At 34.7% G+C, this 26,782-nt stretch overlaps 1 protein-coding gene across 10 annotated transcripts in view; it reads left to right on the forward strand.

The window, feature by feature from the left end:
- The window catches only part of Dmd (dystrophin), a 2,465,896-nt gene that overhangs the window by 782,007 nt on the left and 1,657,107 nt on the right, over positions 1-26,782 (forward strand). For all 10 annotated transcript variants that reach the window (XM_051140917.1, XM_051140916.1, XM_051140911.1 and 7 more), the window contains exons 3-4: positions 16,183-16,275; positions 21,214-21,291. Coding sequence is in view for 2 of the 10 variants with exons in the window: in XM_051140913.1 (XP_050996870.1) it covers positions 16,183-16,275; positions 21,214-21,291 (171 nt within the window). In the remaining 8 variants the exon portion in view is untranslated. The remainder of the gene's footprint in view (positions 1-16,182; positions 16,276-21,213; positions 21,292-26,782) is intronic.

Consider the following 26,782-nt stretch of genomic DNA (forward strand, 5'->3'; position numbering starts at 1 on the left):
CTGTTGATAGGCAGGAATCATGGATACTCTTGCTAGCTACTTCAGGCTCAGCAGGAATGTTAAGAGGAAGTCTCTGGAAAGCTGGGTCATGATTCATATGTGAGGAGGAGTCAAGCAGGCAGGCAAATGTAGGAGACCTGAGGAAATTCTTTTAAAAGCATCTGGTTAACTGACCATTGGTTCATTTCACTGTTTCCTGGTTATTGTTATGAGACAGACTTAGGGTTAGAACAAGCTGAGGATGGGTAGCAATCAGTGCCCCAGAGGGGACTATTGCAAGAACCACACACTGGAGTCAGCCCCTGAAGGACATAGTTTGTATGCTAATGCATGCACATTTTTCATCTTCTCATCCACTTGTTAAGACTGGTTTACGCAGTATCAGAATTGTTCACTGAAGAAGAGAGGTGTTTTAAGGGGTTATGTTTTTTGGGAGTTAGCAAACCTAGGGCACCCTGGTTTTGAAGAACCACTGATGCTAGTGATGTGAGTTGATTTTAGAGCAGTTGTAGGGCTGAGGTTGACTCTTGGATGGAGTCGATATATGCTGGGATAGACAGAGAGTATGGCCTAGGCCCATGCAGACTGGCCTGTAGCCAGTACTGGAGCTGTCAAACTTATTCAAATCATGACTAAAAGGTTTGGACTCTACCATCATCTGTGTAGAGGGTGAGCTGAGAAAGTAGTAGAGTAGGGATGCATGGGCTAAAGGTTAATGTATCTGTGCAATGAGCTTCCAACAGTATCAATAAAAGGGTATTTTGGGGGGCTAGTTAACCTTTTTTTTTAGGCTTTAAGAGAGCTATGTTTATTTTTAAAGGAAGCATAAAGCACTTTATGTTTGAAATTGAAAATTCACATTTATATTATGAATCAGGATGTAATGATCATTTGTACAGTGCTTTTAAACAACTATTAAAATAAACACCAAGAATCCTTAGCAGTTATAAGCCACACATACTAATTCATAAATGCAAAGTAATATAGGAATATTCTCATTTTTATGAAATATGTATGAAGTTTATTTTAATGCACTTGTAACAATAAAACATGATGGGTAACTTACAAATTCGTTTTTATGTACTGTTAAGAGGGAGATTTATTTCTTGTTAGTGGAACATGCCTGTAAAATGTGGAAGGAAGTGGTTTTTGTGCAGTAAGGCTAAAATTTATGAAGTGTGGAAATAACAATAATAGTACATGTTCCAATTCAACCTGGGAATCAGCAGCTTTAGTGTTTTGTAGTTCTCAGTTTGTTCTTTAGGAGTCTGTACAATCCTGGTTTTCCTGCTAATCAGATGCAGTGTGTGATCGGTGCTGCCATCTGGGATCTCCTTCACTAGTTAAGATTTTGAGAGTAGGGTATTGACATATGGACAGGGGTAGACATATTGACACGTGGCTATTGCAAAAGCAATCAGTTGGGATTTCTATAGGCTAGGAAGTACCAGAAGAGATGAGGGAGGATAATGCTCTTAGGGTTGCAGAGTGTGTACTTTAGAGTTACATTTGTGAGGAGAGGGCTAGTATAAGGAATTGCTATAATGAAGCCCAAGAGAAGCATGAGGTTGCATTGAGGGGCCTATTGGTATTTCTGTAAATTCAAAATAATTTCTAAGGGACTCTTTTAAGATGGCCATCTATGAGTTAGGATCAAAGGAGAAGTCCTTTGTCTAGAAAATATGTCCTCTACTATGTCATCAACAGGAGTGAGCAGAGCCTTTGTGGGACATTTTGTTTTTTTCTCAGGTGGAAGGTCCAAATCCATCAAAATAAATATAGATGACACTTTCGATTCCTGTGGCAGTTTGTTATCTTAGAGGTTTTAGATAGTGGAGATGACTTGTACACCTTTTAGTGCTAAGATCGAATTAGAGTTGTTGAGGCCTCTATCACATAGCTTGAGGAAGAATAATGTTGTATAAATTCTCAGAATGAGCATCCTTCCAAAACAGCTTCATGTTTACAGTTTGGGTTTGTCTGGTTCTTGGGAAAGCATATAACTTTATAGTTAGCACGGAGGAAAGAGAACAGACACCATTCTGTAGAGTAGAACAAGCTGCAAAGAGGTAAAAAGTAATATGTTTGAAGCACATTATGAGAAAGGAGAGAAGGTAGAGTAATGAATCTTTGTCATATATTTGAAACTTTAAAGACTCTTCTGTGGTCATGTTTGTTGGGAGCATGGAAAGAAACCCAAGACCAGTAGAAGGAAGGAGGCCATCTGCTGAAATAGGTGGGAGGTGAGAGGCTGGAAGCTTTAGCTGTCCTGTCAACTGACAGGAATATATAGAAGGCCAGGGTTCCAGAGCTCACTTTAGCTACAGAAGATGGATCCTGATAATCAGTTCCTGAAATCTGGCTCCAGTCAGTGTCATGAGGAGCACCAAGTATGGACACATAGAGTATGGACCTAGAGTTAGCAGGCGAGAAAGTGTTAGAAAAACCCAGCCCACAGGTAAATTAAAAACTTTTTCTCATACAAAATATTTTGATAATATTCTTTCCCATCTCACAACAATTCCCAGGTAACCTCAAGCTTTCTCTGTGTCTCTGTCTCTCTCTTCTGTCTCTCTGTCTCTCTCTGTCTGTGTGTGTGTGTGTGTGTGTGTGTGTGTATGTGTGTGTGTGTGTGTGTCTGTCTGTCTATCTCTCTGTTTCTGTCTCTCTCTCTCAAAACAACAACAAAAACAAAAACCCAAGGGGAGACACCAAATGAAAACAAACAAAAAAGAAGAAAGGAAGAAGAAAAAGAAATCAGTAAGACAAAAATACCAAAACAGAACAAAACAAAGGCCCATAAACAAAAACAATAACAATAGAAATGAAAGAAAAAACAAAACATGGATTCAATTTTGTGTTGGCCAGCTACTCTTTGTACAGTACCTGCACTATAGTGTGGTTAAGAGACCTAGTGGCATTCAGTTGAAGAAAATTGCTTGTCCCTTTGCCAGAAGCATCAATTGCAGATAGCTTCTTGCTTAGAAGTGGGACCTTGTGTCCACTTTCCCTTCTAGGTGCTGGGATTTCCTCTGGCTTTAAACTTTGTGTGTCTTGAGCATGCTTTCACAATATACATTCATAAATGTATTAGTTCTGTTGTGTCTGGAAGGGGCTTTTGATATTCTCTTTACTTTTTATTTAGAAATTGGGTTTCAGTAAGTTATCCAGGGTACCTTGAACTTACTCTGTATCCCAACCAGGTCTTATACTCAAAACCTCTTGCCTCAGCCTCCTGAATTTGCAGGTCTTACTGCCAGGTCTGGCTTTTACCTTACTATTTTATTTTTAATGAAGGACCACTATAGTTCATTTTTTCTTTGAAGATAGTTTTTGGAAAGTTACTGGTTCCTAGAATTGAACATGTGTGCCACAGTGTTTACAGTTACCAAGTATTTTCTGTGTATAAAAATGAATTACAGAATTTAAGATCTTTTCAAGGTAAGTCATGCAATAAACAGAATATTTGTGGTAGTAACTTATGCGTAAAGAATTGCAAAATTGATTTTCTATTTTCAAAATGAAGGTTGCCAATTAATATTTCTCTCCTGAGCTTTCCTTTAAAATGTTAAACTTAACTACATCCTTTTGGGTGCTCTCCAGAATATCATTTTTTTTCTAGAAACAATAAGTGAAGGTGACAGTTTTAGTTCACTGAGAATTATTTTGAGTCATTGTTTTTGAATAACAAGCCACTGGAAGAATGAAGAAAATGAGATACACTTTTTTAAAAAATCTAAACTAACAACAGAAAAAAACTCTATCAAATAGGATGAAAGAGAATAAGAGACATTGAATATTTTTAGTTCCACAACTGGACATTTAATAAAAATATTGGGGAAGAAATAAAATATTTGTATTCTCATACATCTGCATACACACATTTGCATATACATTCATATAGTATATAATGACTACAGAAAGATTAAAAGAACACTTTACTAAAATTGCTATAGACATTTTTTGATAAAGCAAAGAACTAAAAATACTTTCTCTTGGTGAATAATTAGGGTTTTTTTTCATTCTTTTTTTTTTTTTTTTTTTTGTAGCAAGATGGCAGAGTAATTGTGTATAATATATTGACTGTTTTCTTTTCCATAGCATTTGTTGAATAAAGCATCTTTCTGCTTCTAATCAATTTTAGTATTGAAATAACATTGTATAACTTGAAGTACTTTGTCACACAAAATCAAGAGCTCTTTTAAAAATGTTATTTTGTAATGATTTTAACCATTCATATATTTGTCCTGTGAATAGACATGTATTAATTCACTGTTGCATTTTAAACATCTTAAATCTCAGCTAAAAACAACCACTGTATTATCTCAAATATACAAAGAGGTCAGAAGATTGTTAAATCTTTCACAATATTTGTTAGGTATTCCTAGGTAGCAGTGGGTTTCCTAGATATCTTTGCTGGTTGTAAAACAATGTTGTTAGATGTTTAGCTGCTTCCTACTGTGTAACACCTCTTATGGGATAGCTAGGGCAAGTTGGCTCTGTTCTATATTGCTCTCATGCTCCTACAACCTGGCACAGTTATGTTTCTATGGGGAAGAAATGGCTACTAAGAGGAAAAATGTTGAAATCCTCTTGAGGTCAATGTGTGGATATAGAATAAAATCCTGTCTGCTATATTTTACTGGTCAAAGCAAGTCAGGGGTTGACACAAGTTCAAGAGAAGAAAAAAGCAACAAGGCCACATTATAAAAGGCACGGACTCATTAAAAGCTGACATATTTGAACCAATTTTGCTGTTAAGCTACCATTTAGAACAGATGTTCCTGCACAGCATATCTCCCTTGCCACGTAATAGTTCCACACAAGAGTAGCCTCTGAACAATGCCAATGTCAGACTGTTTGAAACAGTATTAACTCTGTTAAAACATGACTAAATTATCAATGTAAAAATATGGCTTATGTGTCTCAAAATTAGAAGCCATGATTAAAAGTCCGAAGACAATGGATGTATATCCAGGTTCCATTGAGTGCTTTATCAAATCTTCTCTGATATAGTCTCATACCTTGGATTGAGTTTATTTTTCAACACTTCAGTATACCTTTGCTTAGAAAAACTGGCTTATTGGGATTCTTGAAATCAGAAAATATTGTTTGATCTTAGCCTATGAAAGTCTTTCTGCTTGTATGATCTTCTCTTTTCTAAATCTTCCTGTTAATATTTTATTCAACTTTGTAAATTCAGATGAGAAACTCCTGCTTTATATTATTCTCCCCAGAGTGGACTAAATCTCTCTTATTTGTACGAGAAGTGCATTTATGACACCAGTATCAAAAGGATTGTAATTATAATTGCTTTAAAGTATACCTTTTTCCTAGAATGTGACAAAATCTGTGAAAACAATAGCAATAGGTAAAGGGGAAAAAGCTTTCATCTACTTAATTTTCCTGGTGTGTGGGACAGTATGAAGCATGTGAATAATAATGATTAAATGTGATTGTGTAACTTAAATACTTCTCTCCTTTGACATGTGATGAAAACAAGTGAAGTGATATGTAATTTATCTACATTTTTGTACAACTCAGAAAAACCAGAAATGCTATTTAAATAAGCCCTTATTTGCTTCCAAGTTATATATTCTTCAAAATAAATGGAAGCATTTCTAATAAATGGCATATTTGTGTATTTAAAATATTCTTACATTAAATGTACAAACCCAAAATTTATTCTTTTATTTGCTACTCATTTAATCCTTACCTCTTTTTAGGATTGTATTTTAATAGTTTTAAACATGCTTTCAAGGTTTCTTATGGTAGGAAAATTTCAATTTAGTTAATGATAACAAGAGAATCATTTTTGAAAACTTTAGACTAAATTGTGTTGTTGAGTTACTGCTATGGAGCAGTCTTTGGTATGTTTTGTTAGGAGTGCCAGATATACTGATGTCCAGAGGAGTTAATGGAATTCTTAAAGTTGAGCAATATAACAACTTATAGCTTGAGACTTTTATTCAATTTTTGAAGTGTTTTTGCATGTGTATGTATTTATGGGTGTCTGATCTTGATTGAATACAGGAGCATGTATGCTTGTGAATATGTGGAGGTCAGTATTTACCTTTAATTGCAGTATTTGAGAAAGGGAATTGTGTTCAACACCCCTAATACCTCAGTAGGTGGCCAATGGGCTTCCAGAGATTTCCCTCTCTCCATCTCCCTTCTGATTGAGGGGCCCTGGAATTATAGACACATGCACCCATCTTAAAGTGGGTGTCGAGGAGTTTGAGCTCAGGTTATTACACTTGTGAAAAATGTGCTTTAGCCAAAGGATTACCTTTACAACACCAACCTTGAGAAAGTATCATAATTTATATGTGAGAATTACCACTGTGCCTGTTATCTTGTCACAAAATCAGCCCAGCACAAGGAATAACTATTTTTATAAATTAGCATGTGACATTCAGAAACTGAAAAGAAAAAACAGAAAGAACTGATGACATGAAGACATTGCTTTCTTGTAGGAGTGGAGATATAGCTAAGTGATTAAGAGCACATCTTGCTCTTGCAGAGGACCTGATCTAGGTTTGGTTCCCAGGGTCCACATTGTGATCCACAACCATCTATAATTGTATATCCAAGAGTAGGACATCCTCATCTGACCTCTGTGTGTACTGTAGGCATGTGACATAAACATAGATGCAGGAAAAGGCTCACACTCATAAAACAAAATAAGAAAATGTAAAAAAAAAAAAACCTTTAAAATTGCATTTTTTAGATTATAAAAATTATACATTTTAATTACTTATCACTAACAATGAATGATATAATAAACAAATAATCATAACAAGAATTTAGACACTAGAGAGTGGTTTAGAGATAGGTTGGAGGAGTATATTTAAAGATGTATGTTAATACTTATGACTTTAGAAAAATTATTGGTATTTTTCTATGCTGCAAATTTATCATCTATAAAATAGAGATTAATTTCCTCGATTATTGTAAAAATTAATTAAAGAAAAATATGTAACATACACTAATGTTTGGCTGAAATACTAGTGAATCAATGTATATAAAACTGTTTCTTATGAAAAAGCTAGAAATGATCATAATGAGTGAGTTAACCCAGAAGCAGAAAGAATCAAATGGTATATACTCACTTATATCTGCATACTAGCCCAAGGGGCATGTCCCACGAAAGCCTTCACTTACCAGGAAACTGGGACAGAGGGAAAGGCATGCTATTGGGACTCTAAATGAGAGACGCATGGGAGAACAGCAAAATAAAAGGATACAGATGGTCCTAGAAATCTACAAGTAGAACAATATGATAGGCAGATTTGGCCCCAGGGCTCCCGCTCAAACTAAGGCACCAGCCAAGGACAATACAGGAGGTAAACTTTAAACCCCTTCCCAGATCTAGCAAATGGTCAGAATATTCTCCACAGTTGAGTGGAGAGTGTGATACGACTTTCTCACATACTCTGGTGCCTCACATTTGACCATGTCCCCTGGAGGAGGAGACCTGGTGGCACTCAGAGGAAGGACAGCAAGTAGCCAAGAAGAGACTTGATACCCTATGAGAATATACAGGGGGACGTAATCCCCCTCAGGAACAGTCATAGGGGAGGGGAATAATGGGAAAATGGGGGGGGGGTGGAGGAATGGGAGGATACAAGGGATGGGATAAACATTGAGATGTAACAAGAATAAATTAATGAAAAAAAAAAAAGAAAAAAAAGCTGATATTCAACCATATAAAACTACAAGATTTGCAATGTCCTCTGGATCAACTTTTTAGAAGGAAATGGAATTATAAATTACATATTGGTCTTTCCTTGCATATTCTATGCCATTTAACCTTGTGACTCGTTTGATTTGGTACTGTCTATAAAGAGGCATTCAATATAGACATTGGAAAACAGATTATGAATTGGTATGTCTGATTTCCTAAGTTGGCAGCAGAATGGAATTAGAAAAAAATAGCCATGTTGTGTCACACACATTGAACACATACAATTGTTCTGTCTTGTAACTAGGAAACTATATATACAGTATAAAGAAAATTTATTTTTATTAATTACAGGATATATGAATACTAATGGATAATTTGCCTTTTTACTGCATCCAAAAAAATAAAATATTCTTTATACATCTTATATTCTATCTAGTTCTAAATGCTGATAAGTTGCCTTTTATCAGGGAGCTTACTTATTATGTAGTATGTATATAAAATATATATAATTATGTATGTGTATGTCTGTGGTTGTATGTGTATGTTTACTTTAAAACAAAATGCTTCATATTACCACCATTGTGCCATATTTTATGTAAAAATGATTATTTGGATATATCATAAGTGAATTCTATGTCTATACTTAGGTTCCAAATATAAATAAGTTTCTTATGTGATTTAATTGAAAATTTAAAGGTATACTTCATGATTTCAAATTATAAGGAGTATGTAGTTCTAATAAAAAAGAAATATCTAAATTAGTATGTTTATTTATAGTTATAATGTTATTTTTTTTTCATTTGTTAAAGTTATATAAAACAATATATGAGAGAAAATTACCAAAGTTTTACAAATTTTGGTTTTAGAAAACCTGGGAAAATGAACTAGTACTATTCTTGGTAATTTACAGATAAGTGATCACAAACTTAAGTAAAGGATTCAGTTTTTTTTTTTTTCAAATAATGCTTGAAAGACATGGACTTGATCAGACAATGAATGTGCTGACATTGTTTAAGCATTCTTTCCTTTGGTGTTTAAAACAAACCATTTATTGATAATGACTTGATTTCAATCTACTGTGTTGTTGTTGTTACTGTTCAATGTTCTTATGTGCAATCTGCTTGAGTACTTTTTTGTGTACTTAGTACTATAACATACATATTGTATGCTAGTGATTATGTTTTATAAAGACTTGCTGCTGAGTAATATTTTGTAACTGGAGAGAATGTGAAAGTATTATATTACATAATTTAGCTGTTGAATACTTCTTAGTTCCAAGGAATAAATTGGCTTTCTCTTCATTATCTTTGTATTCAGATTCCAGTGCTATTCCTGGCACATAGGAGTCACTAAAAGTATATAAATTTGAGTGATAATGAATAAATACATGTTGATTTTCCTCTGATAAAGCCTAAGAACATCCCAGAACTTTGATAGATTTGAATTTTTGCAATAGCATTGCAAGAGATAAAATTGCTAGATTAAGCCTGAAGAAGAACATTTGGCCTTTCAGTTTCTTCCTGACATGGATGTCTGTGGCAATTTTTTTTTTTTCAATGTGTGAAGTATCAAAATACTGGTTGTTTACCTACCTGGGCTCACTTCCTTCCTTTTTCTATGCTGAGTGACTAACTTGCCTGCACCAGATTCTCCTATTTCAGGACTTCTGGGTGGGATTGGTCAATGGTAGGTGTTAAAGAAAACAAGAAATAAGGAGCATAAAAAGAAAGATCAGTGTAAATGTACCACAGTTTCTTTATCCATTCTTCAACTGAGGGGCATTTAGGCTGTTTCCATGTTCTGGCTATTATGAATAAGGCTGCTATGAACATGGTTGAGCAAATGTCCCTGTTGTGTGCTTGTGCATTTTCTGGGTATATTCCAAGGAGTGGAATAGCTGGGTCTTGAGGAAGCCCTATTCCCATTTTTCTGGGAAAGTGCCAGATAGATTTCCAAAGTGGTTGTACTAGTTTGCATTCCCACCAGCAATGAAGGAGTGTTCTTCTTTCTCCACATTCTTGCTAACATGTAGTGTCACTTGAATTTTTGTAAGAGGTAATGTCAGAGTTGTTTTGATTTGCATTTCTCTGATAACTAATGACTTTGAGCATTTCTTTAAGTGTGTCTCAGCCACTCAATATTCCTCTGTTGAGAATTCTCTGTTTAATTCTGAGCCCCATTTCTCTATTGGGTTATTTGTTTTGGTGGTGTTTAATTTCTTGAGTTTTTTATAATTTTTGGATCTTAGACCTTTGTCAGATGTAGGGTTGGTGAAGATCTTTTCCCAGTCTGTAAGCTGTTCCTTTGTTCTTTTGACATTGTCTCCTGCCTTACAGAAGCTTCTCAGCCTCATGAGGTCCCATTTATTAATTGTTGACCTTAAGGCCTGGGCTGTTGGTGTTCTGTTCAGGAAGTTGTCTCCTGTGCCAATACTACTCAACTATTAAAAACAAGGAATTTCTGAAATTTGTGGACAAATGGATTGACCTAGAAATGATCATAATGAGTGAGTTAACCCAGAAGCAGAAAGAGTCAAATGGTATATATTCACTTATATCTGGACACTAGCCCAAGGAGCATGTCCCATGAAAGTCTTCACTTACCAGGAAAGTGGGATAGAGGGGAGGACATCTTATTGGGACTCTAGATGAGAGAAGCATAGGAGAATAGGAAAGTAGAAGGATCCAGAGGGTCCTAGAAATCTACAAGAACATTATGATGGGTGGATCTGGGCCCAGGGGTGCTGCTCAAACTATGGCACCAGCCAAGGACAATGTATGCATTAACTTTGAACCCCTACCCAGATCTAGCCAATAGACAGGACATTCTCCACCATTGAGTGGAGAGTGAGGACTGACTTTCACATGAACTCTGGTGTCCCATATTTGACCACGTCCCCTTGATGGGGAGGCCTGTTGCACTCAGAGGAAGGATAGCAGTCTACCAAGAAGAGACTTGATACCCTATGAGCATATACAGGGGGAGGAGGTTCCCTCAGTCACAGTCATAGGGGAGGGTAGTAGTGGGAAAGCAGGATGGAGGGAGGAATGGGAGGATACAAGGGATGGGATAACCATTGAGATGTAATATGAATGAATTAATAAAATATTTAAAAATATAAAAAAGAAAGATCAGGATAATGCATGATGGGAGTTCCTCTTCTGTCTCTTGGACAGTCTTCTTGATTATTTCATTGTCCACAGACCAAAAACTGTTCTCTTCACTGAGTCTAGGAGTAAACATATTTCCCTGTGATTAGTTCCAGGGGTTTCATAAGATTTTATCTTCATCTTTGAAAACATCTTTGTAAGCTTTTACAACATTACTCATTCTTTCAAGGCCTTTTGGATCCTCATAACAAAGTTGGACTCTGACTCCTTTGTAGGGACATTTAACAGGAAGAACATTTAATTTGAGTTTACTGAATGTTTTCCCAGGAAAAGACTATATTGGATACCTTTATTTTTATAACCATTTAATATTTATGTTATCAAATTAATTAGTACGCTTGGTCACTCTGAGGCAAACAACACAGAGAGGAATTTTCAAGAAGTATGGGTATTATGTTTCAAATATTGGAATAAATTCATAATAGTAGCATCTTTCAGGCATATCTTACTTTAAAACCCAATTCTACGTATATTTTTCACATCATCACCACAAATTGGATAATACTATATCTTCTTTTTTTCAAAAATGGAAATAGAGTGAATGCATGGATAAGAGAGGAGACTTTCTCAATATCTCATAGGGAGAATACAACTTCTTATGCTTTGTAAACATTACTTCATCAGTGTGAAATTTTTTCTTTCTAAATTCTATCCATATAAGCAATATCCCTTTCAATCATTATATCCCTAAAAATTAAAGATGACACAAGTTTTTTGAGAGACCTTTGAGTCATTATTATGTGTTGCTAAAAATAGCATGCTCATTATTGAGGAAGCTAGTCCACAGAAGCGGTGTGAGGTTGCTACTAGGGCATAAGTCATATTCTGCTTCCATTTGTGATTGCTGGTAATATAAATGTATTAATGTACAAAGATTATTTGAGCTCTACAATTTAACATATGTGTTTCTTATATGTATAGTGTATGCTGCAATACCATCTTTGTATTTTTTTAAACTGTACTTAAGAAAATAATCACCTATGAAAAGTGTCTGTTTACACTGCAGTGGACTGCACTATTTTGTGGTGAGCAATTGAGCAGCATTGCTTGCTTTCCATGACATTTTGAACCCTCACTTTTGCAGTTCTTTTTGGTGTTTCCAGTGTCCAGACATTTTTAACCACAGAGCATTCTTGACTTTCTGAGCAACAGATATATCCATGGCTTGACCTTTCTGAAACCAGAAGGCCATGCTAAATTATCCTTGTGCTCTTTACCTCTTACTGGAGCATTGTATTGATCCTTCAGTATTTTCAGGTTAAAAGACCAATGCAACTCGGAAGAGTCAGAGGCCACTTAAACTGCTTCACAAATGCATTTCTGAGCTTTTAACAGTTTTATAAAACATTTTAATTTTTCTTCACTTTACTGATGCCACTTCATAATATTTTGTAATATTGTCTGCGTTTCTGTATTTCTCAATTCCTTGCTGTCAATGCTGGGGAAGGACTATTATCTTACTATCATTTCATCTTGCTATTTGGGTTAGCAAAGAAGTCAATAACTGAATCTATGAATCTGCTGAGTAATGTCAAAAGTTCACTGAGTTCATTTAATAAAGAAGCCATTAGTCATGAAAGTAACTGAAGAAAGAGAACCACAGAACCATGTAGCACAAAAAGGATGTGGCACTTTATATGTTTTACAAAATCATTTTCTGCACTTAAAAAGAGAGCCATTAATGATGGAATCTTAGAGAAATAATAGTGCTTTCATAATCCCAAATGTCACTTATGAGAAGAAGATGTGATAGATATCAAACATGAAACAGGAAAGAAGCCAAGATTTAATTTAAAATAGCAAAAGGAGCAACAGAACAAAAGCACTAATCTTCTATGGGCTTCCCCATCCATAGGTAACATTTCTCATTTTCAGAGATTGTATATGGGCAATTATAGGTCCCCTTCCTTACATCTACTCTTATAGGAACTTAAAATCATATGACTTGTAAATGAGTTCAGCATTCTCCATTAGATTTAATAACATGCTAAACTTTCATATGTACCCAGAACTTAGCACTAGATAAACACTAAAAGAAAAATAAACCATTGTAATCACCCTATATTTTTTAAGTGTGGATTAAGGTGGCCAGTCCTAGGCAATACCTATAGAGTAGATATATTTTGCTTCATTTCAACTTCACAAGTGTGCTTTAAGCTATTATTGTGTCAGTTTCCATTAAACCAATCAGTACAAATATTTACTTACTTTTACACAGCTAGTGAACAGAGCACTTGAGCTCTAATGGTAGCCTCTCCTGCCTCTGAAGCATGTGTGCCTTTTACTGTATAATATTGTAACTCTGTCCAAATAGTAGGGAATAGTTAATACAAAGAGCAAGATACAGGAGTAATGAAATGCTTATTTGTCGGGTAGTCATACTACAGTTGACTAAGCATCTGAAGCTCAATGACATTTAAGTGAGAATTGCTTTACTAGGTGGGAGTTTTACTCAAAAGTACTTAGTATGTATTTATGTTAGAGTAAACATACATTAAGATGGGAGGGTAAAAACTATTTCAACATAGGTTTTTTTTCTTTTTTTCTTTTTCTTTCTTTCTTTTTTTTGGTTTTTTCAAGACTGGATTTCTCTGTGTGGCCTTGGCTATCTTGGACTCACTTTGTAGACCAGGATAGCCTCAAACTCACAACAATTCGCCAGCCTCTGCCTCTCAAGTGCTAGGATTAGAGGTGTGTGCTACCACGCCTGGCACAACATAGGTTTTCACAGAACTATTCAACCTGCAGATACTAAAGAGTTGATTCTGCCATATCTAGGGAATATTCACTCAGTCTAATTTGCTGGAAACATGTTCCTTCTAGATGGAAGAAACATGGCTTGGATTTCTTTTATCTTGCTTCAGTGAAATACTGATTATATATAGGCTGTGAAAATTGATAAAATAGTAAGATCAGTCTTTGTCCTAACAACCCATTTCTTCCTTGCATTAAGGTCATTAACTAGTTACACTTGAAACCTGTAACTAGACCAGAGTAGCTTACTCCCTCTCCACTTTGGTTGACTTTAGCATGAAAGGGAAAACTATAAGGAGTTTGTATCACATTAAGACTATAGGCAATTCTCTCAGCCTGCTGGCCTTTGTCCCTACTCATTTTTTAAAATATCAAAACATATGGTTGGTGCTAAATGATCTTTATGTTTGATGCCCTGAGCTATACTTCATATTTATCAGCTTCTATTCTTCTTTTATGTATAAATGTCATTTTCTCATCCATGTTCTTATTTTATCAGAGTTTATATGACAAGCAATATTGATGCATAGTATAGCCTAAGAATAACTATCTTTATCACAAAAATTCATTTGTTTTTCTTTAAATTATGGTATATTGCTATCTGCAAGAATCTTATTTTTTCAAATTATTTATTATATTTTAAGAATCTTGTCTTGATAATTTTAAAAGAAATTATTTTCTCAATAGCATCTGTAAAATTTTCTCCTAAAATAAACATCATTTAAAGATGCATTTTAATTCACTTGACAAAAAAATCCTTAGTGTTACTTATGCTTACATATGAAGATTGTGATGGTGGTATTAGGAAGTCTACACTTATCATTTTGGATTAAATGTTACTGTTGTTTTAAGATTAGCTTCTGTGTTATGTGTCATAAACCTACTTTAAGAACTTCCAGCATGTTAATTTCTTTGTTATTTTCTTTCTTCCTCTGAAAGTTTCAAAAAGAACTATTGGATATATTTTCTATACAAAAATAGTTTGTGAAAAATAGTCCAAAGTTTTGATATCATATCCCAAATACTGAGCATACAAGAATCAGTGACATACCAGCAGGCACTAAGTTTTTCTTTGTAGAAGGCACCTTAGCAGCCACAGTTCTGATCATTGACACTGCTGCCTGGTTGTAGGAAGAATCCAATGTTTATGTCTTTAGTCTTAGTACTATCAAAGTTGTCAATTTTCTGGTATCCAGGGATCTTTTTGACAAATGAGTTTCAAAGTTTGTTTGCAATTAAGTAGCTCATGAGAACAAGTAAAATAGCTTAAAGTTTATGCCAGCCATTTGATACTCTGGGGAAGCAATTCCTGATTCTAATCCATGCATTCTGGTATTTTCCACAGTTATGTTCTCCTGGACACACTGATTTCTGGTTTGTGGTATTATCCTTCATGAACTTGTGTCAGAGCTGGGCATTGTGTGTCTGATTTATCAACGTGTGCTCGATCAAACATCTGGCTCGTAAACTTAATACTGGATAAACTAAATCTTTCTAGGTAACATGAGAAATCAAAGAACTGAAAAAATCACATCCAAGGCAATTGCAGACTTTAAAAAACCAAAACTAGGAAGATTTTTGGAGCATATGTAGTATGAAACAATATATTTTAAAGGTAAAAGAATAGAAAGATAATAAGATGAAGAAGACCAGCATGGTAAGATGGAAGGAACAATGGCTTCAGAAATTACCCACAAATGATGCAAAATCTTGACTTTACTACCTTCTAGTTTTGTAATAAAGGTCTGCATAGCCAAATTCTTTGTCTCACCTACTCCTGCCAGATTAGTATATTAAGGATGACAGACATATCATGACAGAGTGGCAGAAACATGGCATAACATATACAATGGTGTTAAGATCCACTTGCACAGTTCATTGCCTCCAATCAATAGTTATCTCAAAAAATTTAGTATGTGTGAATGCTTATAGTAATTCTTAAGAAATTTAGTCAAGTTTCTTTGTAGATAACCTAGAACAATAAATGAAAAGCCTTCATATACTTATTTTTACCGTTTAAATCATTTTTCCATCTCTAGCCATACAACACCCTGAGCACCCTTGATCTCATCTGATCCTAGATGTAAAGCATGGTTGGGCCTGTTTAATACTTGGATGGGGGAAAAACTAAGATTACTGGATACTTGGGTGGGAGACTGACTATCTAAGATTACCACATGCAATAGGCTTTAAATTAACTAAGTGACTAACTAACTAATAAACCAGAACTTTCCAAAACTTGAGTTGTGAAAAATGGGAACAGGAGATTTTGAATCATTGTATGTAAAGTGACAAAGGATATTGAACAATCAGACAGATTAATTGGATGAATTACACTATACATTTTTAGTGCCATCATTAACAGTTCAAATAATTTGTCCTAATGTTATACTTTCTTTCACTCTGCTTATTAACTTGAACTTTCTTTTTCAAACACCACTTGCTTTTGGTTCATTATTAATTGAATACATCAATACCCTTAAATATATCTATAAAATTTCAAAAAGCTTCATTATAGATATAAATCATAAAATCATACCTTCTTCAAGTGGGTATTTTTTTTTATTTCAGTTTGGAAAGCAGCACATAGACAACCTCTTCAGTGACCTGCAGGATGGGAAACGCCTCCTAGACCTCCTGGAAGGGCTGACAGGTCAAAAACTGGTATGACTCTGTCTTTCTTCCTTCCATTCTCCCTCCTTCCCTCCCTCCCTTTCTCCCCACTTTCTTTTTATTTCCCCACATGTATATATATATGGGATAGACTGTATATGTGTATGTGGGTATACAAGCACTTGTGTGAATGTTTGTGGAAGCAAAAAGTTGACTTTCGATATCTTCCTCATATTACTTTCTATTTTATGTATTGAGGCAGAGTCTCTCACTTGAACACCAACCCCCATTAGCTAGTCTATCCAGCCAGCATTCTTTTTGAGATACCTGTGTTTTTCTACTGAATCATGCGATTACAGACAGGCCACCATACATACTTGGCTTCTATGTGGGTGCTGAGGAACCCACACTGTGGTCCTCACACTTATAAACTGAGACATCTTTCAAGCCCAGAAAGTTTATTTTGAGTTTTACAGTAACCTCCAGTAAAATGTCATGCCCCAAAGAAGTAGTTTTACTTGAGTGATCCATGAACTTATCAAAGAATTAGCCAGATAAGTAATACAGTACCTATTTATGAAAAAAATAAAATAAGTGATACTACAATATTTATTTTTGTATAGTCTATGTTGTGCATAATAACAAAGTACATCTTCAGTAATATATTCTGATAACTAATAAGCACTATGTGCTTTTACTGTTTTTAATCCTTCATAAGGACTAACTGTACAAAGGTATTTATGCATATTGACTTTAAGCTTATGCTTGTGTTATTTTGTATTTTTCAAGTATTTCAAAATGTCCCTGTATTAGTGTATAAATAACAAATATATTTGGGTACAGTATAAAAAAAACTAGGGGTAGTTTAGTCTGATATCCAATAGATATGGCATGAAATGTAATTTCCTTTTGAGAACTGTTAACTCATATAACTTTAGACTATTTCATGAGGGAGATAACATGGTTATACAATGTTATAGGTCACTAAAGTCACAAAAGAGTTTGAATTCAGTTGATGAAAGTCTCATAATGGAGAAAAACTCCTAAATCATAATCTCCAGACTAAAAAAAAATCTTAATTTAAGATTTCTATAATTTTTGTAAGTAGAGTTTAAAACTCCTGTCTATGTACAGTCATCAATTCTGCATATCTACTGAGTCTTATTCAATTATTCTGTTCTCTTTGTCCTTTACCGTAGCTCTTCAGCATGAGAATTTAAGCCATGTGAGTGTTACACACACACACACACACACACACACACACACACACACACACACACAAATAGGTTTTTTATATACAGTAGAAATTCTAGATGTCTTCCAGTGTTAGAATTGGCCAAATTCCTATCTCCGAGTTGCCTCTTACAATTCTCTTACATCAAGCAAAGTTGGTACTTGTTCTGTCATACATTGCCCAGGACTTAACAAGGTAGTTTTGTTTATCTGTTTTGCTGTCTGTGCTTCTATGTATTCTGGCAACCTTTGAAAATTGTTTGTCTTCTTTGCTATTGAAAGTTTTCTTTAAACCAAACTTCCAAAGCTAATTTTTCTTTCTTAAATACTATAGAACTTATTTTTGCCTTTAATTACCTAAAATAGTATATTGTATGTATGTAAACATGGTTATGATAGTGATCCTCAAATATTGTAGGTATGTTGAAAAGACATACATTTGCTTCTATGTTTAAATGAACTACAGTAGCTATACAGGATTAATATGTTACTAAATTAATTGAAATTGATATACTTTTCTGGCTTATTTACTTATTTATTTCATTTTATTTTTGAGCCTATAATATGATTACAACATCTTTCCTTTTACCTTACTCTCTCCAACACAACCATATGTTCCTCCCTGCTCTCCTTCAAATTCATTACCTCTTAGTCACTAATTATTATTACATGTATATATGTACATGCATATATATTCACAAATATAACCTGTTCTGTCTGTATAGTTGTTACTGATATTTATGTTTAATAAATTTTTATGACTTTTGAACTTTGGTTGATAACTTACTAAAATACAAATGCTGTACATTTAAGCTTTTGTCTGGTAGCCAATTAGAAGACATAGTGTATAATTAGTCTTAATTTCATATATGCAGAGTGTGTTTGTTTTTATGATGGTGATAGAGAAATGAGTGCCTGTGAGCAGCCTACTTTTTCTGTATTTTGAAGATCACATCTGAATAGAGAAATTACTGAATTTCACTTTTAGTTGTTTAAAGATATTTTTCATAGCTTGTCCTCATTTTCTGCACATTAATGATGATTTGGTTTTGCTGCTTTAAAAAAAGATGTGTTCCTCCTTTTGGTGAGATGTAGGAAAACCCTAAAATATATGCTGTTCTCACTTTGACATCATAGACTAAAATGTTCTCAGATATGAAAAGTAGAGATTCTTATTTATGGGAATATTCTTGGAGATAGAGGAAGTTTAAGGAACAAGACATCTATGGTATTTAACTAAAGGTATGGGTCAAGTCATCTTGAAGATTAGAAAGCCTAAGATAAATTTTGGAAGCTCGACAGCCAGTTCAAATAGTAGATTGTTTAGGATATGGAAGTCTTGAAAAAGATGGGAAGTAAAATGCAGTATTTATTTTATAAATACACAAGGTAGAGAAAGGGAAAGAAAATAAATGTAAAATTTATGACTTCATAGACACAGACCAAAAGTTGGTGTCTTGCTTCACTGATAATTTCTGTGACTACATGGTAATTCTTAAGTTTAAGATTATTGTATGTGCAGTTGGTACTAAACCATTTGACATTGCAAGTTTCTTATTAATGATGTGAAATACCTCTCATGCACTACAAATTCCAAACAGCAAACATCTGAACCTACTATATCAAAATTGCCCATCTAAATATTTTATATACATTTTCACTTAAAGTTATAGAACAGCTATTTTATTTGCCTTGTTTTAATGGGTGGGAAAACTGGGATATGGAGAGATTGAGATGATTCTAAAGGTTACATAGTCTAAAAGTAGCAGAGCAGAAAGTCAAGAGTTTAACTAAACTACAAGCCTCTCCATGGGTGAAATGAGAGCTATATACATTTTTGGTTTTCACAGCTGACTTGATCCAACAATGGCATTTTTAAAAATGTCAAGGAGAAATCATGACTAGGAATTGAGCTTCTGATACATTCTTAGAGACCACTAAGGAGAGCTTGCATTAAGGAAAAACAGAAAAGAACTAGGTGTAATTTCACACACCTCTAATGTGAGCACATAGAAGGTGGGAAACAGGAGGATAGTGGTTTTGAAGCCTGAGGGGTGTAGACTCTTATCAAATTAGTAAAACCAATAAGGAAGGAATAAATGCAAGCATCACTGCAATAGAATTGTTAAAATTCATCAGTTATGAAAAATGAGGTGATATGTATATTTAATTGATTATTTCAGATACTAGTTTAAAATTAGAGGATGTGATATGACTTTTGGGAATAAAATTATGAGCTACAAAACCTGGTTATTGAAATTTTGAATTTCAGTGACTGGGAAACTAGGTCAGTAGTCAAAGAAATACTCTTCTTTAACATTACTTAGCATTACCTATTTTAATAATTTTATTAATTATTTGAGAATTTTGAGCAATGTATTTTGAAAATAGTCATGCTCACCCAACTCTGAAAGTTAACAACCTTGTTTATCCTACCATGACTTTCTATCCAACTTTGAGAATCATTATTTTTCTTTTTCTTCTTTCCCCATTGAGTCTCGTTTCTGTTGCCAAGCTAGTCTTGGGAGTGAAACCTGGCCTAGGGTGTGGCCAGTCTATTAAGACTCACATAGTTAATGAAAACTGACTCTTCCTCTCCCAACTGCTAGCAAATATCAATAGCTCTATAGCTGGCAGTAGGAATTTTGTCTACCTTCCTCTTCTTTTTTTAATGACAATGTTTCAAATATATTTTATGAATATAAATATATTTTTGTAATAGGATATTATGAATAGAATATGAACATTTAATACCATCCCATCTATTTTCTGTAGATTATCATTCTTGCTCAAGAGATCATTGATTTCCCATATACTTACACATAGAAAGTTGTATATATTTTTATGCTTTAAAAATTATGTCCATGAAGTCTATAGTTGCTTGTTTTACTAACACATCACCATTTTCTGTATTTATCTGTTAATAGTTAATGCATCTGTCCTATTACCATTATGGTATAAACATGCTTCACTGAGTTCTGCTGGTTTGTTGACAGCTAACAAGCTCAGTGCATGTTTGCATTTACTGATGTGAGGTATTCTCTCACCTGTGCACAGTAAAGAAGTTGCCTGGGTGCATGTACATTTACTAGATTACTAGGTGCAGCCTGCTCTCCAGAATAATTACAATTCACTTTTTCACCATCTGTGTGGAAAACACTTCTCTTATCCAAATTCTTTTTGTGCTCAAAACTGCCAAATTACATTTTCTCCAACTAACGAATAAGAAAACTTTACATTTTAGACCCTTCCTACATTCATGTCTTTTAAAATGACTAACTGACTTAAATTAGGGTTGCTTGTATAAATGCATATGGGTGGCTAGTTAGTGACTGGAGTTTGGGCAACTCAAGAGACTCACATATTCTTTAAACTTTTCTTAAAATGAACAGAAATATACTTACTTTTTTATATTGCTGGTTACTCACCTTATGTATTTTGTTAATGTTATCCAGCACTGATGGTCTTATAATAATACACACTGGGCTAAAAAGTGAAGGAGCATTTATCTCAAATAATATTTTAAAAAAAAAGTGCTTGCTTTCCCAGGAGGTTTATTCTTTATTCTAAAGATGTTTTATGCTAAAGGAAATTAGCCCAAAATCTTAAGACTTCTTAGATAAATGCTTCACAGCCTGTGTTCATTTAAATGTAAAATATTCAAACTTAAAAGTGAAACTTATACACCTTCATTTTTCAGGTAGCTTTTTTATCTCTTTCTTTCCTAGTAAACACATTTCTCTCCTATTTTTTTAGCCAAAAGAAAAGGGATCTACAAGAGTTCATGCCCTGAACAATGTCAACAAGGCACTGCAGGTGTTACAGAAAAATAATGTAAGTGGTGACCTGAACAGAGTCTGCACACCGTGAAACAGCATGCTTAATGTTTGAATAAGGGCTTCAGTCCTAATGTAGAGAAGGCTTCTTAAGCTCTTGTAAATCACATAGACTCTTATTCAGAACCTATATTCAGAACCCAGATGCCAATTCCTTTGTGTGAGCTTGTAGCTAATGCAATTCTGTAAGCCAATGCAGACAGTCATAGGGGACAGAGAAAGATGAGACCTGAACCTGGGAAGACTTTTGTGATGTTTCTAAATATTACTTTGATGTAGTTATTTTTATAGATAAACTGAGTCCTTCATATAGTGGTATTCTGTATAACAGAGAGATTTTGTTTACTGTATATTATTTCATGTGTTCAATACTGATGATAATGAACTTTGTGACAATCAAGCTAACAGTAAGCACATATCAGGCAAAAAACAACTAATATTTTAGCTCAGGGATAGAATTACTTGGTTTGGTATACATGGATGAAAATATATATGATGTATTAGGAAAAAAGAAACAGTCATAAATAAATGAGTGCTTAGGATGGAAAAGGTCCTTTGAGAAAGGCTGAGCTTATCCTATTCATCATTGCCTTAGAGAGAGACAGTTTTCTTTTCCTATTAACTTCTTTCTACAACCTTTCTAATTAACCAGTACATTTACATGGCACTGTTGGTAGCTTTCTAATTGCAAAACAACTATCTTTAAAAGGTAATTTCAAAAACATTGATCACATACTCTTAAAATAACTGCAATATGTTAATTGATTTGTAATAAAGTACATTCTCATAAATGCTTCAGTTTATTTGGTCATAACAGGATAGCATAAATGATGTGGAAATATATCTGTAAAATAATTAGTTGAATTGATCAATGTAGTGTAATTGTTACATTCAACATGTGAAAGGTATTTTATGGAAACATTACAAGTTGATTGCTTACCAGTTATAGATTTTCAGCTTTTCTGATATTAGAATAAAATGATCTAATGAAACCTTGTAAAGATCACCATCATCTAGTCAATGATCAACAACAAATAGATTGATAATCATATATAAAAAGAATGGTGGAAATGATATGTACAGAGGGGAACATTTCTATGATAGATATTACCATATATATTATTTGTTATATAGGTATGTTACCATACATACATACATACATACATACATATTGTAGTGACAGTGTACAAATGACATGAATGATGAGGTCTGGAAAGACTTTTTGGTTAAGGAATTATATAAGATATTTCCTAAAGTAAGTGAGGCCTTAGATTAAGCAGAAGAAGATGGTCCATTCAGAGTAATAAAAAGACCTGGAGGTCTAGAAGCATTTGGAATGAGAACTCAATATATGGGGAAAACAGTGTTCAAAGTCAAGTAAAGATGAATGGATTAAGGAGCATAGTGAGGTAATGGTATGAAGGAGAAAAAATAATGAAGGAAGTTATAAGCAGTGGCTAGTATTTGAACTTGGAGTAAATAACATGATAATGATTTTAACTAAAAATGTAGCATAATACGTATATAAAAAGAGAGGTTCTTTCAAATGCCAGTTTTACCAGAATGAATATAAAGAAAATCTATTGGGAGAGTATTTAAAAGACTTTTTAGTGATGAAAATTAAAATCAATAACAAGGACACAGCAATATATAAATACTCTTAAATCTACAAAGAAAAGTTATTTATACTTTATTTAAAGTATTAAACCAATACTCTTAATACTAACATGTTTTATGGTAGGATAAACTATATAAGTAGTGCAAACACGTTATAGATTTTTAAAATAGTTATTTCATCCTCCAAAGCATAGTAGATAGTGATTTAAAATAGTGTTCACATTGTGTAAACTCTCCCTTTAAAATTTAATAATTTTATTTAATTTGGGAAATACCAATTCTGTATCCTCCTTCAGGCATTAACAAATTTATATGTTTGTCATTATCAAGAATGTTGCTCTTTAATTCAATAGAATGGCCAGAGCCAAATAGATCTATCAGGTGCGATTCATAAGGAAGAAAAAGCAATAACAAAATCTTTAATCTCTAGTCCATTTCAGCACCTATTAGCATAATGGCCATGAAAGTCAGTTATCTTCTGATACAAAATGCAGTATTAATTGTCCAAGCATGAGGCAGAGGAAACAAACAAAAACAATGCTAGGCTGTAACTGAGGATAATTTCCATAAATATGCATCACTGAAGAACTTAGTCCTAGACGGTGAGGCATTGACTGGCATGACTTAATAACCGTTTTACTACTTCCAATTCAAAAAAGAAAGATGCAACTTGATATGAGGACTAGCTTTGGTAGAGCATCATGAGATAGCTGCTCCACACAAAATACAATATCAAGAAATGTAGTAATTCAAAGTGGTGTCTTCTCTAGCCAACTCTCTGATATCCTTCTAGTGCAATTTATTGCATGAATATGACCATAAACATGGGTGTTTGTCATGTGGGGAGGAAGAATTGAAAACCCCAGGCAATGGAATCATCTCATAGGAAGAAAGAGCAAAGTTAGGTGGGTGTTGGAGCAAGTGGTTCAGCATAGACTGTATTAAATTTTCTAGATATTCTTCCTCTGTGTTTCTGAGTAAAGTAAGTTTTTAAACCCTGTATATTGAAAATCCTGATGCTGTGTAGATTGTTTTACCTGCTGGGCAACTAAGGAAGTAAGTCACTCTTGAAGTCATATTATTTCATATGCTCAAGGAAGAAGAAGTGGATTATGGTTACTTTATCATACAGGTAACAGCATACACATCTAAAAAGTTAGATAGTCAGAGTCATTTCAGATGCTTCAAGGTAAATTAGTTCTATTTCTTAATTTTGTTAATTTTTTCAGATTACATCTCAATTGTTACCCCTCACTTTTAGCTTCCCATTCCTCCCTCCCTGCCTCTTTCACCCGTTTCCCCTCCCTCTAGGTCTGTGACAGAAGGCGACCTTCTCCTCCACTATATGGTCATAGCCTATCAAGTCTCATCTTGGTAGCCTGCTTATCCTTTCTCTGAGTGCCACCAGGCCTCCCTACCAAGGGGAAGTGATAAAATATGGGGCACCAGAGTTCATGTCACAGTCAGTCCACACTCTCCTCACAACTGTGGAGAATGTCCTGTCCATTGGCTAGATCTGAATAGGGGTTCAATGTTTACTGCATGTATTGTCCTTGGTTGGTGCAGTAGGTTGAGCAGATGCCCCTGGGTACAGATCCGCCCATCCAATCTTTCTTATGGGTTTCTCGGATCCTCTGGATACTTCTCTTTCCACATTCTCCCATATTTCCCTAACCTAGAGTTCCAGTAGGAAGTCCCCACATGTATCCAGATCTCCTTGTAAGTGAATACCTTCAATGGATATCCCTTTTGAGCTAGTGTCCAATTATAAGTGAGTATATACCATGCGAGTCTTTCCGGGTCTGGGTTAACTCACTCAGGATGATCATTTCTAGTTCCAGCCATTTGCCCATAAATTTCATGATTACCTTGTTTTTAATAGCTGAATAGTATTCCATAGTGTAAATATACCACAGTTTCTTTATCCATTCTTTGACTGAGGGACATTTAGGTTGTTTCCAGGTTCTGTCTATTATGAATAGGGCGGCTATGAACATGTTTAAGCATATAAACTTGTTGTCTGGTGGAACATCTTGGTATATTCCAAGGAGTGGAATTGCTGGGTCTTGAGGAAGCCCTATTCCCAGTTTTCTGAGAAAGCGCCAGATAGATTTCCAAAGTGGTTGTACAAGTTTGCACTCCTACCAGCAATGAAGGAGTGTTCCTCTCTCTCCACCTCCTTGCCAGCATGTGGTGTCACTTGAGTTTTTTATCTTAGCCATTCTGATGGGTGTAAGATGGAATCTCAGAGTTGTTTTGACTTGCATTTCTCTGATGACTAAGGAAGCTGAACATTTCTTTCAGTGTTTCTCAGCCATTCAATATTCCTCTGTTGAGAATTCTCTGTTTAATTCTGAGCCCCATTTCTTAATTGCGTTATTTGGTTTGGTGGTGTTTAAATTCTTGAGCTCCTTATATATTTTGGATATTAGACCTTTGTCAGATGTAGAGTTGGTGAAGATCTTTTCCCAGTCTGTAGGCTGTCACTTTGTTCTGTTGACAGTGTCTTCTGCCTTACAGAAGCCTCTCAGCCTGAGTTCCCATTTATTAATTATTGACCTTAAGGCCTGAGCTGTTGGTGTTCTGTTCAGGAAGTTGTCTTTTGTGCCAATGCATTCCAGGCATTTCTCTACTTTTTCTTCCAACAGATTTAGTGTCTCTGGTTTTATGTTGAGGTCTTTAATCCACATCCACTTGGACTGAAGTTTTGTGTATGGTGAAAAATATGGGTTTACTTGCATTTTTCTACATGTAGACATCCAGTTAGACCAGCATCATTTGTTGAAGATGCTATCCTTTTTCCATTGAATAGATTTGGCTTCTTTGTCAAAAATCAAGTGACCATATGTGTATGAATTTATTTCTGGGTCTTCAATTTGATTCCATTGGTCAACCAGGCTATTGCTGTGCCAGTACCATGCTGTTTTAATTACTGTTCCTCTGTAGTACAGCTTGAGATCAGGAATGGAGATTCCTCAGAGGATCTTTTATCATACAGGATTGCTTTAGCTAGTCTGTGTTTTTTGTTTTTCCATATGAAGTTGAGAATTTATCTTTTAATACCTTTTAAAATTGTGTAGGTATTTTGATAGGGATTGCATTGAATCTGATCGGTGAGACAGATGGCCCAGGGGGACCACTAAATTTATTCTTAAGTTGTCTTTCCAATCTATGTCTCTTATTTTAAAAATAATATTAAATTTTTGAGAATTTCATAGGTGAATAATGTATTCATATGATACTCCCCTCCTTTTTCCTCCCTTAATTTATCCCATGTCCATGACTCCCTTTCAAATTCATGGCCTCTTTTGTCTTAGTTATTGTTATAACACACACATTCAAAAATAGGAGGCAGAGAGAGAGAGAGAGAGAGAGAGAGAGAGAGAGAGAGAGAGAGAGAGAGAGAGAGAGAGAGAAGAGAGAAGAGAGAAGAGGTGAGAAGAGGGGAGAGGAGGGGAGAGGAGAGGAGAGGAGAAGAGAGGAGAGAAGAGGAGAGGAGAGGAGAGAGAGGGATTGGATAAAGGATAATCTTTCAGGGAGCTTTTCCCTTAAGAAGACTGATTTTTCCTGTCTCAGTAGACATTAGTTACGTGTAGAATTTTATCTTGGGGTAGGACTGTGTGATATAGCCTGCTTTGACATTGGCATGTCAACTGATGATGCTATTTTCAGGTCTGATTTCCAAAGTGTAATCTGGACTGACCACAGACACTGGGTACTTTAGGAAGTATGACTAGAGAGAACAAGATCTAGAGATTTGAATAATAAGACACAGGTGTTTTGAAAGAGGAAATGGGAAGAAAGGGGGAAACCTTAAGTGATATTGAGGAGAAACAGCAACTTATATCTGTTCTTTTATCCCCCACTTGAAT

The sequence above is a fragment of the Acomys russatus genome, chromosome X (assembly GCF_903995435.1).
Source record: "Acomys russatus chromosome X, mAcoRus1.1, whole genome shotgun sequence".
Lineage (NCBI taxonomy): Eukaryota > Metazoa > Chordata > Mammalia > Rodentia > Muridae > Acomys > Acomys russatus.